The sequence below is a fragment of the Pecten maximus genome, chromosome 9, assembly GCF_902652985.1.
Source record: "Pecten maximus chromosome 9, xPecMax1.1, whole genome shotgun sequence".
NCBI lineage: Eukaryota > Metazoa > Mollusca > Bivalvia > Pectinida > Pectinidae > Pecten > Pecten maximus.
In genome coordinates this window covers 36,293,494-36,308,450 of record NC_047023.1, presented here as the reverse complement: position 1 = coordinate 36,308,450, position 14,957 = coordinate 36,293,494, and the positions used below count along the sequence as shown (strand labels likewise).

Sequence of the window (14,957 nt, the reverse complement as noted above, 5' to 3'; positions counted from 1 at the left end):
TTCAGTTCACTATAAAATCAAATGTTTTAGAATTTTCCACCTTTTCCACCATTTCAGATTAAATCAATTGCCCTCAAATATCTAGATATTTGTCATTGTGGTGTACCTGCCCTAAAATATCTAGATATTTGTCATTGTGGTGTACCTGCCCTCAAATATCTAGATATTTGTCATTGTGGTGTACCTGCCCTCAAATATCTAGATATTTGTCATTGTGGTGTACCTGCCCTCAAAGATCTAGATATTTGTCATTGTGGTGTACCTGCCCTAAAATATCTAGATATTTGTCATTGTGGTGTACCTGCATTGCTGATATAAGGTGTGTTCTGTATGTGTTGACTACATCTCGGTGATGTCGGTCTGTTTCCTAAAACACAACCAAAACAAATATTATATTTATGGATGCAAAACACAAATTTTATCTATTACAATGAAAATAAGAATCGAAATAAAAGACAAAACATTCAATTGATGTACATGTAGCATTACCTTATCACAGGTAGCTATTGTAGTCATGGTAACACAGAATTTATATACAATGTACCAATAAACCTGAATGTCAGCAAAATTGTGAGTTTTCGATGTCAGCAAAATTGTGAGTTTTCGATGTCAGCAAGATTGTGAGTTTTTGTTCTAACTATGATAATCATAATTTATCGTTGGTTGTAACTGCAGCTTAATTAAGTAATTGTAATTTACCAAGAGTTGTTGCTATAGCTATGATCATTGTAACTTACCGAGAGTTGTTACTGTAGCTATGGTCATTGTAACTTACCAAGAGTTGTTGCTATAGCTATGATCATTGTAACTTACCGAGAGTTGTTGATGTAGCTAAGGTTATTGTAACTTACCGAGAGTTGTTGATGTAGCTAAGGTTATTGTAACTTACCGAGAGTTGTTACTGTAGCTATGGTCATTGTAACTTACAGAGAGTTGTTGATGTAGCTAAGGTTATTGTAACTTACCGAGAGTTGTTGATGTAGCTATGGTCATTGTAACTTACAGAGAGTTGTTACTGTAGCTATGGTCATTGTAACTTACAGAGAGTTGTTGATGTAGCTAAGGTTATTGTAACTTACCGAGAGTTGTTGATGTAGCTATGGTCATTGTAACTTACCAAGAGTGGTTACTGTAGCTATAGTCATTGTAACTTACCAAGAGTTGTTGCTATAGCTATGGTTTTTGTAACTTACCGAGAGTTGTTGATGTAGCTAAGGTCATGGTAACTTACCGAGAGTTGTTGTTGTAGTCGTAATATCTGTGTCTGTAAAGACTTGGTTTGTTTGTCCTTATCTGTACTTGATTCAGATTCTTGCTGTGCCCTAATTGCAGATTCCTTTTTCAACTTTTCATATGTCCTTGTAACTTACCAAGAGTTGTTGCTATAGCTATGATCATTGTAACTTACCGAGAGTTGTTGATGTACCTAAGGTTATTGTAACTTACCGAGAGTTGTTGATGTAGCTAAGGTTATTGTAACTTACCGAGAGTTGTTACTGTAGCTATGGTCATTGTAACTTACCGAGAGTTGTTACTGTAGCTATGGTCATTGTAACTTACCGAGAGTTGTTACTGTAATTTTTCAATTTCTTTATTGACTGTGGGCCATATTGCCCATTAGCACATATTTCAATATACAAAGTCATAATATACGTGAACAGCAATAGAAATTACAAAGTGGAGAACGAGTTCAGAGTTTGTACATATAGCCAGGATCTTATTGGCTTCGAAAATAAGATTTGCATATACAATTCACTGACATAAGTTATATTAAATATAAAAGTCTATACTTAGTCAAATCATGTACTATTGGTTACATATAATATTGATATAATAACAGTATATTAAAAGCTATGTATTTGATCCAAATGAATGATCTCAACGGTGAGGGAGATGCGAGAGTGGTTGGGGATACCCCTACCAGAAACTCGCACATCCCCCGTTGAGATCAGGCAGATCTGATTGTATGGTGAAATACTTATGTGTATCAAGTTAAAATATATGGAGCGAATGTAGGGGAAAGTGAACAAGTTAAAGACATGCGGCTCGAATCTTATTAGCTTCGAAAATAAATTTGCCTAAACGAGTTAGCTGTTTGATATTATTTACATTCAATAGCTGTATCAATTTAAACATTGAAGGTTTCTGCCAGTAATATTTTTTAATGAGACGACGTCTTAAGTTATTGTACATGTTACATTTCAATATAAAATGGTATTCATCCTCTACTTCAGTCGTTGAATTACAAATTATACAATATCTCTTATGTCGATCAATATTCTTGTAGCGGCCGGTTTCGATTGCTAAAGAATGCGCAGACATACGAATTTTCGATAAACATATTCTGTAATTCATAGGTATATATTTTGTTAAGTAAAATTGAATGGAAAAATTGTCCACAATATACTGATATAAAAAGCATTTAGAAGACTTTTCTAAGAGATCTCTTAAATATTGCCTAGCTTGATCAAAAATTCTTTGACGTATACAAGATAAAGTAGCTTTAGAATTATGTGATGATTGGCAGAGCCATACATCACCAAAACCTAAGGAGCAAAGCAGATCCTTTACACATTGTACCCAATTAAAACATGACCCAGTGTTCTTAGTTAACAAAAAGTTGTACGCAGTATTTAAAATACAATTTTTCGTGTCAAGTAGTTTGAACCAGTATTTTATTATCCTATATCTCCTTGTGTATTCTAAAGGGAAACGGCCAAGTTCCCAGTATACCATTGCATTATTTGTAGATTTTTTAACTTTAGGTAATCTCTTACAAAAATGTAAATGGACCTGTTCAATATCTAACCCTTTGGTCGACCCCAAACTTCACATGAATAGAATAAAATGCTACTTATATAGGTGTCAAACATACTCAGCATGGTTTTACAATTTAGATTCATGTTTACACATTTAGAAAACAAAGCAAACATAGCTTTACGTCCTTGGTCAGACAATTTTTTTTGTACATTCGTGAATTTATTATTGTATCTAAAGTTTACGCCAAGATAGGAGAAATCGTCAACACAATCAAGTTTTTTCTCGCGGTAAGACCATATTTCACAGTTACGGATTTTCCCGCCTTTACGGAAAACCATAACTTTTGTTTTCTCAATATTAACTGTTAGTTTCCATTTGTCACAATAAGTTGCGAGATTATTTAATAATTCCTGTAAGCCTTCGACAGTTTCAGAGAACAAGACTAAATCGTCAGCATACAGCATCAGAAATAAGCTTAATTCGCCAAAATCGTAATTTTGGTTACATTTCGATATAAAAAAAGATTCAAAATCATTTACGTACATGGAAAATAATATCGGCGACAAAGTTTCGCCTTGCATTAAACCAATATCGTTTGAGAAAAAATCAGATAAACAACCTTTAAATTTGACACAAGATTTAACATTGTTATAAATTGATTTAATTATTTGAAGAAGCTTGCCCCTGACACCTAATTTCGAGAGTTTATACCATAAATTAATTCTGTTCACATAGTCAAACGCCTTGCGAAAGTCGACAAAGCAACAATACAAACGTTTATTTTCACTTAAGGATTTAGTAATAATAGAGTGTAAGGCAAAAATCGCATCTACAGTGCTTAATCCACTACGAAATCCAAATTGTGCATCTGTAATTGTCTCATAAGTTTCGGACCAACGTATCAATCTTAAATTCAGAATGGACGTAAATAGTTTGCCCAAACAACTTAGCAAGCTGATACCTCTAAAATTGTTGGGATCAGTTTTTACACCTTTTTTATGAACAGGAGTTATTATTGCCACAGACCACTCGGTTGGGAAGTAACCAGAGTTCAAAATTGAATTAAAAAGTGTACATAAAACAGGCATAATTATTTCTTTTCCAACTAAAAAACATTCGTTCAAAATTCCATCTATTCCATGTGACTTGCCATGATTTAAATTATTAATAGCCTTCTTAATTTCATCAATACTAATTGGACTGTCTAATTCCTCATATAATGGGACAGTATTTTCTTCAGAATCGTGATTACAAAAGGTACCAGTTTCATCACCATCATTGGTGGCTAAACCTTTGAAATGTTCAAACAATGTACTGATATTCATTTCTGGACCTGATGACATGGAAGATGAAAACTTTTTATAGAACTGTTTTGGGTTGTACTTCCTTAGGTATTCAAGCATATCCCCTTCAAATCTAATATACATCCTTTTCTTTGTAAGTTCGGCTAATTTATATAACCTTTTCTTATCAATTAATATTTTATGATTATTTATGGATTTACATCTATTGAAAATATTCAATGCGTTTTTATAATTGTAAAACATTTTTTTTAACTCTGTGTCAAACCAGGGTTTGTCCTCGCACACGTGTGAACCTCTAGTTCGGTTCGTCTGGTCATGCCCTGTTGCACTTTTGGTGTGTGTATCGCACGTACGAGTAGTCAGAGTAAACGGGCGCATCGTCCGGGTGAATTCGTCGGTAAAGCGACTTACACAGGAATCGATTGAATGTTGAGTGACCTCACCCGAAATTACAACGGACGCGTTAATATTATCAAGATTACTAGTAAGGTTATCTAAGAACTGACCACTATGTTCCTCATTCCAGCGATAATTCGGGATTTTTTTGTGTTCGGTTGATTCCGCATACGCGGTGTCGCGCTCGTCCAATGAGAATCGTGTAGACAATTCCAGGTGCAAGGGGGCGTGGTCAGACAAAACATTGAAATTACACACTATGAATTTTTTAACTAAGTTTATAAGGCATGGGTTTAAAATCAAATAGTCAATAACACTCATACCATTATGACCACAATATGTATAATCATTAGAATAACCGTCTACATCTCTACCGTTAAATATGCGTATTCCAGTAGATTTACATAAATCAATTAACCGATTGCCAAACTGGTTAACAGTGTCGTCAGGGTTGGACCGTGTACAATATTCATCGTCAGGGATGTAGTGGAACATATTAGAGAGTTGCCTCTCTAAACTGACATGGATATTATCATTTTGAACAAAATCAGATTTTGTGCCAGTGCGGCTATTAAAGTCGCCGATTAACATAAGTTTACCTTCGCTACTATAGCGATTAATACAAGCTTCAAGCTCAAAAAATAAATCACAGTTATATTTGCTGTAAAAAATAGAATTTGCGGGTGGTATGTACACGCCCGCTAAATAGACATCCTCAGTTTCTAGTAATAAACATTTATCTATCTTCAGCCATACAATCGAATCGTGAATTATGTCACTGTAGCTATGATCATTGTAACTTACCAAGAGTTGTTGATGTAGCTATGGTTTTTATAACTTACCGAGAGTTGTTGATGTAGCTAAGGTCATGGTAACTTACCGAGAGTTGTTGTTGTAGTCGTAATATCTGTGTCTGTAAAGACTTGGTTTGTTTGTCCTTATCTGTACTTGATTCAGATTCTTGCTGTGCCCTAATCGCAGATTCCTTTTTCAATTTTTCATATGTCCTTGACAATTCAGTTCTATTTTTATCTAATTGTTCCTCTAAGAGAGCATTGTTCTTTGACATTTCTGAGATGGTAAGTTCAAGCTGTTCCTTCTCATAGTCTAACATGTCATACTCTTCCTGGAGATGTTCTTTCTCCTCCAGGAGACTGGGGTTTCGATTCTCCACCTGGACGCTGGCTGTCTGTACCTCGAGGAATTCCTGTTCCATCTTCTCTTTGTCTGTTAATAACTCGGAGTAGTCCTGCTCCAGCTGTGTATAGTCCTGCTGTAGGGCCTCAGACTGTTGTGATAACTGATCATACTCGTCCTGTAGCCCTTCGTACTCCTGTTGGATTTGTTCCTGCTCCAGTGACATTGCCTGACATTTCTCCTGTAGGTTCTGTACTTCCTCTAACACCACATCGTGATTCTCCTGGAGTCGTCCTCGCTCCACCGCCTCCTCCTCGTATCGTGATTTGTACCGATCCCGCTCCTCCATTAACTTGGCCATCTCACTAGCTTTACCCGACATGTTCACGGCTGCTAGTTTTCGCTCTAAATCCTCCTTCTCTGATTGAACCTTTTCTAAATTTTCCTGATTTTTCTCTAATTCTTGCACTAACTTTTCTAGGTCCTCGTGCATGGCATTGCCATCAGATAAAAGAAATTCATTTTCTTTCACAATTTCTTCTTTTTCTTGGAAAAGTTTCTCGAACTCCTCAGCCTGCTGATCTTTCTCTAGTAGCACTTGGTCATACATATCCTGTAGATTGTCCCCAGCCTGTACCAATTTTTCGTAAGTTTCTCTCAGAGTTTCTAAATCATGTTTCAGTTTCTCAACCTCCTCACTTTTATTGTCACTTCCATCCTCTGTTTTTACACACACTTTTGAGAGTTTTTCTTGTGAGGATTTCATGTCAGCTGATGAATGGCTGTCTCCAAAATTCTTCGGAGATGTCTGGATCTCTCTCTCCACAAAATTCTCTTCCCTGTGTCTGTTCCTCTTTATCTGAAGAATCAATGAAATGGAAGGGGTTACATTTTCATCCTTACAATTAGGTTAAATTTCTAAATAAAAACACAGTTAATCAATTTAATAATCAAGTAAAAATCTTTACATAAACAGTAGATTTATATGATTACATTAACAGACACTTAAAATTTAAATGTTTTAATTCTAATAATATAGGGGCTGTAATTTTCGATTCCATACTCTAATTGTGATAGGCCAGTCTGTAAATTTTGTTGTGTACAGAAATGTTTTCAGGAGTTGTTTACCTTGGCTGATATTTGTATACAAAACCATGCTCGGTCTCATATGAAGAAAGCCACATATATGTTGGTCACAATCCCTATAGCATGTTTGATGAGTTAATTACCTGGTCTATAAGGATCTTGTTTTCCTCCTCCAGTGTAATCAGTTTATTATGGAGTTAATTACCTGATCAATAAGGATCTTGTTTTCCTCTTCCAGTGTAATCAGTTTATTATGGAGTTAATTACCTGGTCAATAAGGATCTTGTTTTCCTCCTCCAGTGTAATCAGTTTATTATAGAGTTAATTACCTGGTCAATAAGGATCTTGTTTTCCTCCTCCAGTGTAATCAGTTTATTATGGAGTTAATTACCTGATCAATAAGGATCTTGTTTTCCTCCTCCAGTGTAATCAGTTTATTATGGAGTTAAATTACCTGGTCAATAAGGATCTTGTTTTCCTCCTCCAGTGTAATCAGTTTATTATAGAGTTAATTACCTGGTCAATAAGGATCTTGTTTTCCTCCTCCAGTGTAATCAGTTTATTATAGAGTTAATTACCTGATCAATAAGGATCTTGTTTTCCTCCTCCAGTGAAATCAGTTTATTATGGAGTTAATTACCTGGTCAATAAGGATCTTGTTTTCCTCCTCGAGTGTAATCAGTTTATTATGGAGTTAATTACCTGGTCAATAAGGATCTAGTTTTCCTCCTCCAGTGTAATCAGTTTATTATAGAGTTAATTACCTGGTCAATAAGGATCTTGTTTTCCTCCTCCAGAGTAATCAGTTTATTATGGAGTTCCTCCAGCTCCTCTTCCTTTTCCTCCAACTGAGCTCTGACCCCGGGTGGCAGATCCTGTGCCCCAGGGGCAAGGAAAGAGGATGCCCCTACAGCATCAGGGGGGACCGACTGAAATATGACAGAAGATTATGCTGTCATGCTCTCCAGCCAATCCCAAATCGAGTACAGATTGAGTATAACATTATAAGAGACATTTATTTTCCAACTTTGCATTTCTTGAAGAAAATGACTTCAAAGACTTGCACAACTAGTCTAATAGAAAGTAATGACTGCATGATAATAGGTACTGCTGAAAGGAAAACAATTCACTTTGATTCACCAAAATATTTTTAAAGATTTTTACTTATTTTTCATTTATATTGAGTTAACTATATATACTAAAATCTAATTAGATAAACACAAATTAAAAAATTAAATCTGAAGCCAATTATCTAAGTGTTCTATAAAACTAAGAAGGAATTTTCACCAAGCCAGTAAATTTAAGTACCAGCTAACTGCACAACAGTGAAAAACATGTACAATATACATCAGACAGTCCAAAACACCAATAAGAAAGACCCGAGTGAGAAAATGTGGTCACTACAAAGTAAAATCTACTCTAATATTGCAAGTCTTTTGTGAAATTTTCATAAAAATTAGAAAATGTGTATTTCTACATGGCATAAACAAATAATAATTCTTTTCAGGAAAAAATTTAATCAACTATTTTGTCATAAATCATAAATGAAGTAAATATTTTAAGGGTATTTCAAGCTATTGAAAAAAGTGATATCTATCTCCTTAAAAAGTTGTATGCATGAATGAACATACAAATCAAAGGAGAGTCATCAAAGAGTGACATACCAGACAAAACTAATGCATGCTGGGAGTGGTCACATGACAAATGATTGAAGTGTGGAAATTCAAAAACAGAATAAACTTTACCTAAAACAGGATATCACTGAAATGCATGTGTAGATTTAAACTTTGAAATAATTACTGATTTTAATGTTAACTTTAACATAGGTTGCATACATCAGCTGAACAGTAAAGTAAACACATACTTTACTGAACATTCAAGTAAACACATACTTAACATGCTAAGTAATTTAAACAAGAGGCCCATGGGCCTTAACGGTCACCTGAGATTTGAAATATTTCAGTTTATTTAATTGACCCTTTTTGCCCCCCCCCCCCCCCCCCCCCCCAACATATGCATATTATCAAACTTTCATTCCATGCTGAAAATGTTTACAAAATTAGAATGAATTCCAAAACCAATAAAAGTCAAAAATGTTATTTCCCTATATAAACTATAGTAAATTTTAGCCCCGCCCCAGGGGCAAACTTGAGACCCCAGGGTCATGAAATTCACAATTTTGGTAAAGAACCTTCAAACCCAGCCATCTATGAAGTGTATTTGATTCTATCATATCTGAGAGTAGAGAAGAAGATTTGTGAAATTTCAGTCAATTTGGCCCTTTTTAGCCCCGCCCATCAGCCCCTGGGGGTCAGTCAGGGCCAACATGTGCATGCCATCAAACTGTCATCCCATGCTGACAATGTTTGCAAAATTAGAATGAATTCCAATAGAAATCAAAACAAATCAGTCAAAAATGTGATTTCCCTATATAAACTATAGTAAAGTTTAGCCCCTCCCCAGGGGCAAACGTGAAACCCCTGGGTCATGAAATTTACAATTATGGTAAAACACCTTAAGACCCTTCCATCTATGAAGAGTGTTTGATTCCAGCATATCTGAGAGTAGAGAAGAAGATTTTTGAAGTTTTAGTCAATTTGACCCTTTTTGGCCCCGCCCCTCAGGCCCCTGGGGGGTGCGGACCATATACTTTACATTTTTTGTTGACCTTTAGCCATAGAAGCTTCCTGCCAAATTTCATAGAATTTGGTTTGTGGGTTTTGGAGAAGAAGTCGAAAATGTAAATTGATTACGGACGGACGACGGACGACGGACGATGACGGACAAAAGGGGATTAGAATAGGTCACTTGAGACTTTGTCTCAGGTGACCTAATAAAAACAGATTTCTTAAACTTAATTTTACCTCTTTGAAAATATCACTGGATAATCTTCCAACAGACAAATGTGAGAAACCATGAACCTATGTAAGCAAATATTTTTCTTTGACCGATAATAACTCACCTGTGTATACATTCACTAAGCAGTTCATTCTCTTGAATGCATTCGTTTCTTCAGGTTCTCAATCCCATGCCTTACATTTGCAATTAGGAAACTTTTCATTTCCTTTAATCACTTAACAGGTATCTATGAAATCTTTGAACTGTGAATAACAAAGACTCACCTTTGTATACATTCCTTGAACTATTAACTACAAAGACTCTCCCGTGCATACATTTTTTGAGTTGATTACAATGACTCACTTGTGAGTTAATTCCTTAAGCTGTGGATTACAAAGACTCACCTGTGCTCGTTCCTTGAGCTGATCATTCTCCTGTCGGAGTGATAGGATTTGACTCCTTAACAAGGCTACCATCTGTTTATCATCTGGCTCCATCTCTCCATTTTTCTTGTGACCTGGTAAAACAAAATACCATCTCCAATAAACAGACTTCATCAAAATCAAAAATTGGACAGTTAGTGGAATAGCTTGATTAACAGATTTTTTGACAGGATTCTTAAATGTTGAATTGGAATAATCAGTTATCTGTATACACTGGTGAAGTAAGGGAGGTAATAAAAGGATGGTTAAAGGTCGTACCTGGAGAATCAAACAGATCACCCTCACTATCATTCCAGGCATCTCCCGTTGATGGTCCATCCTCTTCCTGTGCATTCTGGAATCAAATAATACACTAGGGCATTACAATGCAGAGATGAAATATAGAGAAAGACTATGGAGAAAGTTTTGTTTTTTGTCCTGGTTTAGCATCCTCCCATATCTGAATTTGATTAACTTCTTTAGAAGATTGGCAGCATTAACCTTCATAATTGCCAACTTCTTTATCAATATTTTTGCATTCTGTAATAAATTTAATAACACTATGTTCATAGACTTTTATTTCTTTTACAAAGGGATCCTAATATTGCAAGACTCCATTGTTCTTCCATTCAAAATAATGGACAGGAAAATGTAGAGATGTTGGGTGGATATTGAGTGGTGTGTGGTTCCCCTAATGACAGCTCAATGACTCAGTATTACCTCTGCTTTAGTGGTCTGTGTGGATAATTTTTCTTCAAGTTCATGATTTTTCTCCTTTTCCTCAGCTAGTTGGACCTCAAGACCCTCCACCTGGAACAGAATTCGGAATCAAAATTATCGTAATGATACATAATACGACCCTCCACCTGGAACAGAATTTGGAATTACAATTATCGTAATTACATATAACACGACACTCCACCTGGAACAGAATTAGGAACTAAAATTATCATAATTATACATAATACAGACAATTAATTTCATCGCTTTCATAGTGCATAATTAATTCATAATAATAATTTTATTAAGGAAAAGAAACTTTACAGCCCTTCCAGTGATCTCTCTGCATTGCACAGATGACAATTCACTTCACTTATTCTTCTGACATCAGTGGAAATGTTTGTAACTAGATAAAACTGATTGTAATTAAACTCACCATTTTCTCTAGGTCTTTTGTTTTATCTTCAGATGCCTGAAAAATAAAGACATTTTTTATATTCATTTATTCATTGAGTTATATATTTCCCAGACTCATATTGTGTTAGATCATTATTTTCTTTACATCTGAGATAAATACATGTACACACAGTGTGACCCTTATGGGTAGAATAAAACTATTCAAATCCTACTTACGGCCTGTTGGAATTCCTGAAGCTGCTTCTGTAGTGACATTATATCACCTTTTAACTTCCTGTTACTGGAAGTGACTCTGTGAAACTCTTCATTGAGTTGTTCATGCTCCTCCTCCAGCTCCTGACAATTACAAATACAATATGTAAATTAACAAAACCTGACTTGTATACTACTCCAAAAGAATGGCTCATATCATAATTAGCAGCTCTGAGCTGACAATTATAGAAGATTTAACAGATCCTATAGATGGTTAATGGACTATACAAACAGGTGGTCATATTTGTTTTAATATTTCTGAAGTCACCCCAATAAAACAGAAAATAATAAAAATCATAACAGGCAAGAAAAAACATGTTAACTAAGAGATACAGTGTGATTAATCAGAATTAACACAATAACACAAGAAGAATTTGAGATATGAACATCTGCTTTAAAATCCAAACATAAGTGTTCAACAGGAGTGGAGAGTGTGGAACATCAAACAGCATGCAGAACACAGGTGTTGTAATCAGGAACCGTCTGTACAGTAAAACCTGTCTATACTGGACACCAAAGGGACAAATCTGTCTGTCTGGATTAGACAGGTTTTATACAGGTTAAAGAGATAACAAATAAAAGTACCCTAACATTTTACAGAAAACAATTTCATAAAATCGATGTGACACGATAACACACATTTGACAAAAATATATTTGGTACAAGTGAATGCATATAGGGAAATGTATGGTAGGTTTATCAAACATATATTTCTGAATTTCGTATGGTAAGGTTTTAGACAGGTGCCACACAGATAATAGGTCTGCATAACATACAATATTTCATCAATTCACACAAAAACAATATATACCTGTACAAATATATATTACTGTTCATATTATCTTGTATACAATTCAGTATATATATATGTACATACATTACATATATATATCTCAAGATCAATTAAATGTATAATGAATCTAGCAATTTATCAAGCGAAGTTAGCAAAAAAGCATCATGGCAGAATATGGTATCTTAGCCCCAATAAATATTGGAAATGACAAGACATGGTGACATCAAAATTATCAAGCCCTGCATTAGACAATGGACATTGAAATGTCAAACTTTTCAAGCCCTGCATTTGAAGATGAACATTGGGATTTTAAACTTTGACAATGAACAATCCTAATTTTGCACTCTTTAAAATGTGCGGTCGAGTGGAGGGTACATACTTTTTTTGCAAGGCTTATGGTGAGAAAATACACAATAAATTAATTGGAGTTAATTCAGTAGGGAATTGTTTTGAGCCTTTTGGGCTACAATACATTGCATGTGGAAATAGAGGAGAGAGAATTGTTGATGGTATGGAGAGTGTGTACTACTGTGAGATGAGGCCGGGTCATGAATACTAAACATGTTTGATGGAAGATAGAGCAATGACAAATAAGTCAAACAACACAAACAAATTGTCAACAATGAGGATGAATATGATAACTATTGACCTGAATGACTAATATATGATAAATATTGACCAAAATGACTAATATATGATAACTACTGACCAAAATGACTAATATATGATAACTACTGACCAAAATGACTAATATATGATAACTACTGACCAAAATGAATAATATATAACTATTGACCAAAATGACTGATATCCAAAATTTCAAAACAAATGTGATGAGAAAGGACAACAAAAACCTGCATCATAATAAGCAATATGTTGACAGCAAAAATTAATTTGACAATGATGACACAATGTTAACAATGATACTCAAGATCTGATAAAGATGCTGCTGCTGATGATGATGACAACAAAGATGCAGACCATGAAGGAAAAGAAGAAAATGATGACAACAATCATGACAACAATCATGACGATGATATAAAACCATGATGATGACAATGATGATAACAGACGATTACAATATGGCCAAATATATGACAACCTCCAGAGAAATAGTTATTTCAATGATGTGATACTACTGTGAGATTATCAGAAGCCTAGGTAACCAGTATAATGACATCTGTGAAAGGTCAGGTACAGTTTGTGCACAAATAATATGACCACCACACTGTGAACCTGACAAACGGAGGGAGGTGGGGAGGGGCCTCAACCGTGCAGCAACACATACTGGTTAATATAACCTTACCTCTCCCGAGTTATCTCCCTTTGAAGAAAAAAAGTGAGGCACCTAAAGTATCATGCAAGTTGCCAGTTACCATTAATGATTAAAAAAAATCAACAAGCTTTTCTGGTGAACATAAAAGGACCAACACAAAAGTGATCAATTATAAAAAAAAAAAAAAAAAAACTAAAAAAAAAGGCCTCTGTTTCCTAGCAACCATCCACCAATCAGCAACGTTCATTTACACCACATTAACAGGAAGCTGACATGTACAAGATATATGCCTAATCTACACAACTCTCCTATCAGATTCTGTATTATAGGAAAATAGGTGATTTGTTTTACCAGACAAGATATTTGTATGTTCCTTTGAACACAAACTGATCAGAAAGTCAGAATCAAATCCCTTTTCCATTAAACGAAAACAAAAACTGAAAATTAGAAGTTTTTCTGCTCAATTACCAAGCTATGCATACCAAATAATCATCAGTGTTAACATTAAAATCTGTACAAAATGTATGAGTCAACATTTTAAATGAAAAAATGTTGAAAACATATTCCAACTTTAAACATTGCTCTGGAATCACATAAACAAAGTAGATAATACAATATCCTGTTACTGAAATTACATAGTAAGAATGTGACATATCTAAGTGTATACATACTAGAGAGTTTGTCTATATAGGTAAAGGCGGTAGTATCTCTGTCAATGGTTAACTACCCATGCCAAGCACTAGACCATAATTACACCTGTATATAATCTGTATCACAATTAAATAACACTGATTACAATCTACCTGTATTACAGTGGTAAGTAAATCTACCTGCATTATATCTCTAATTCTATCTACCTATATTACAGGTGTAAGTCAAGCTGTATTACAGCTGTCTACCTTTATTGTAGCTGTAATTCAATCGATCAGTAATATAGCTGTAAGTCAATCTACCTGTATTATAGCTGTAAGTCAATCTACCTGTATTATAGTTGTAAGTCAATCTACCTGTATTACAGCTGTAAGTCAATCTACCTGTATTATAGATGTAAGTCAATCTACCTGTATTATAGCTGTAAGTCAATCTACCTTTATTGTAGCTCTAAGTCAATCTACCTGTATTATAGCTCTAAGTCTATCTACCTGTATTATAGCTGTAAGTCAATCTACCTGTATTATAGCTGTACGTCAATCTACCTGTATTACAGCTGTAAGTCAATCTACCTGTATTATAGCTGTAAGTCAATCTACCTGTATTATAGCTGTAAGTCAATCTACCTGTATCGTAGTTGTAAGTCAATCTACCTGTATTACAGCTGTAAGTCTATCTACCTGTATTATAGCTGTAAGTCTATCTACCTGTATTACAGCTGTAAGTCAAGTACCTGGATTATAGCTGTAAGTCAATCTAACTGTATTATAGCTGTAAGTCAATCTACCTGTATTATAGCTGTAAGTCAATCTACCTGTATTATAGCTGTAAGTCAATCTACCTGTATTATAGCTGTAAGTCAATCTACCTGTATCATAGAATCTATGTAAGTTAGTCAATCTACC

General features: G+C 34.8%; 1 protein-coding gene across 8 annotated transcripts in view; it reads right to left on the bottom strand.

Annotated features, from left to right (window-relative positions):
• The window catches only part of LOC117334842 (ankyrin repeat domain-containing protein 24-like), an 83,439-nt gene that overhangs the window by 7,122 nt on the left and 61,360 nt on the right, over positions 1-14,957 (bottom strand). For 7 of the 8 annotated variants that reach the window (XM_033894662.1, XM_033894663.1, XM_033894661.1 and 4 more), the window contains exons 13-22: positions 13,432-13,449; positions 11,297-11,416; positions 11,100-11,135; positions 10,664-10,753; positions 10,223-10,298; positions 9,926-10,038; positions 7,448-7,612; positions 5,465-6,456; positions 1,232-1,355; positions 302-367 (exon numbers count right to left, since the gene is read on the bottom strand). In XM_033894662.1, coding sequence (XP_033750553.1) covers positions 302-367; positions 1,232-1,355; positions 5,465-6,456; positions 7,448-7,612; positions 9,926-10,038; positions 10,223-10,298; positions 10,664-10,753; positions 11,100-11,135; positions 11,297-11,416; positions 13,432-13,449 — 1,800 coding nt within the window. The remainder of the gene's footprint in view (positions 1-301; positions 368-1,231; positions 1,356-5,464; positions 6,457-7,447; positions 7,613-9,925; positions 10,039-10,222; positions 10,299-10,663; positions 10,754-11,099; positions 11,136-11,296; positions 11,417-13,431; positions 13,450-14,957) is intronic. The other variant, XM_033894668.1, reaches the window with a different exon arrangement.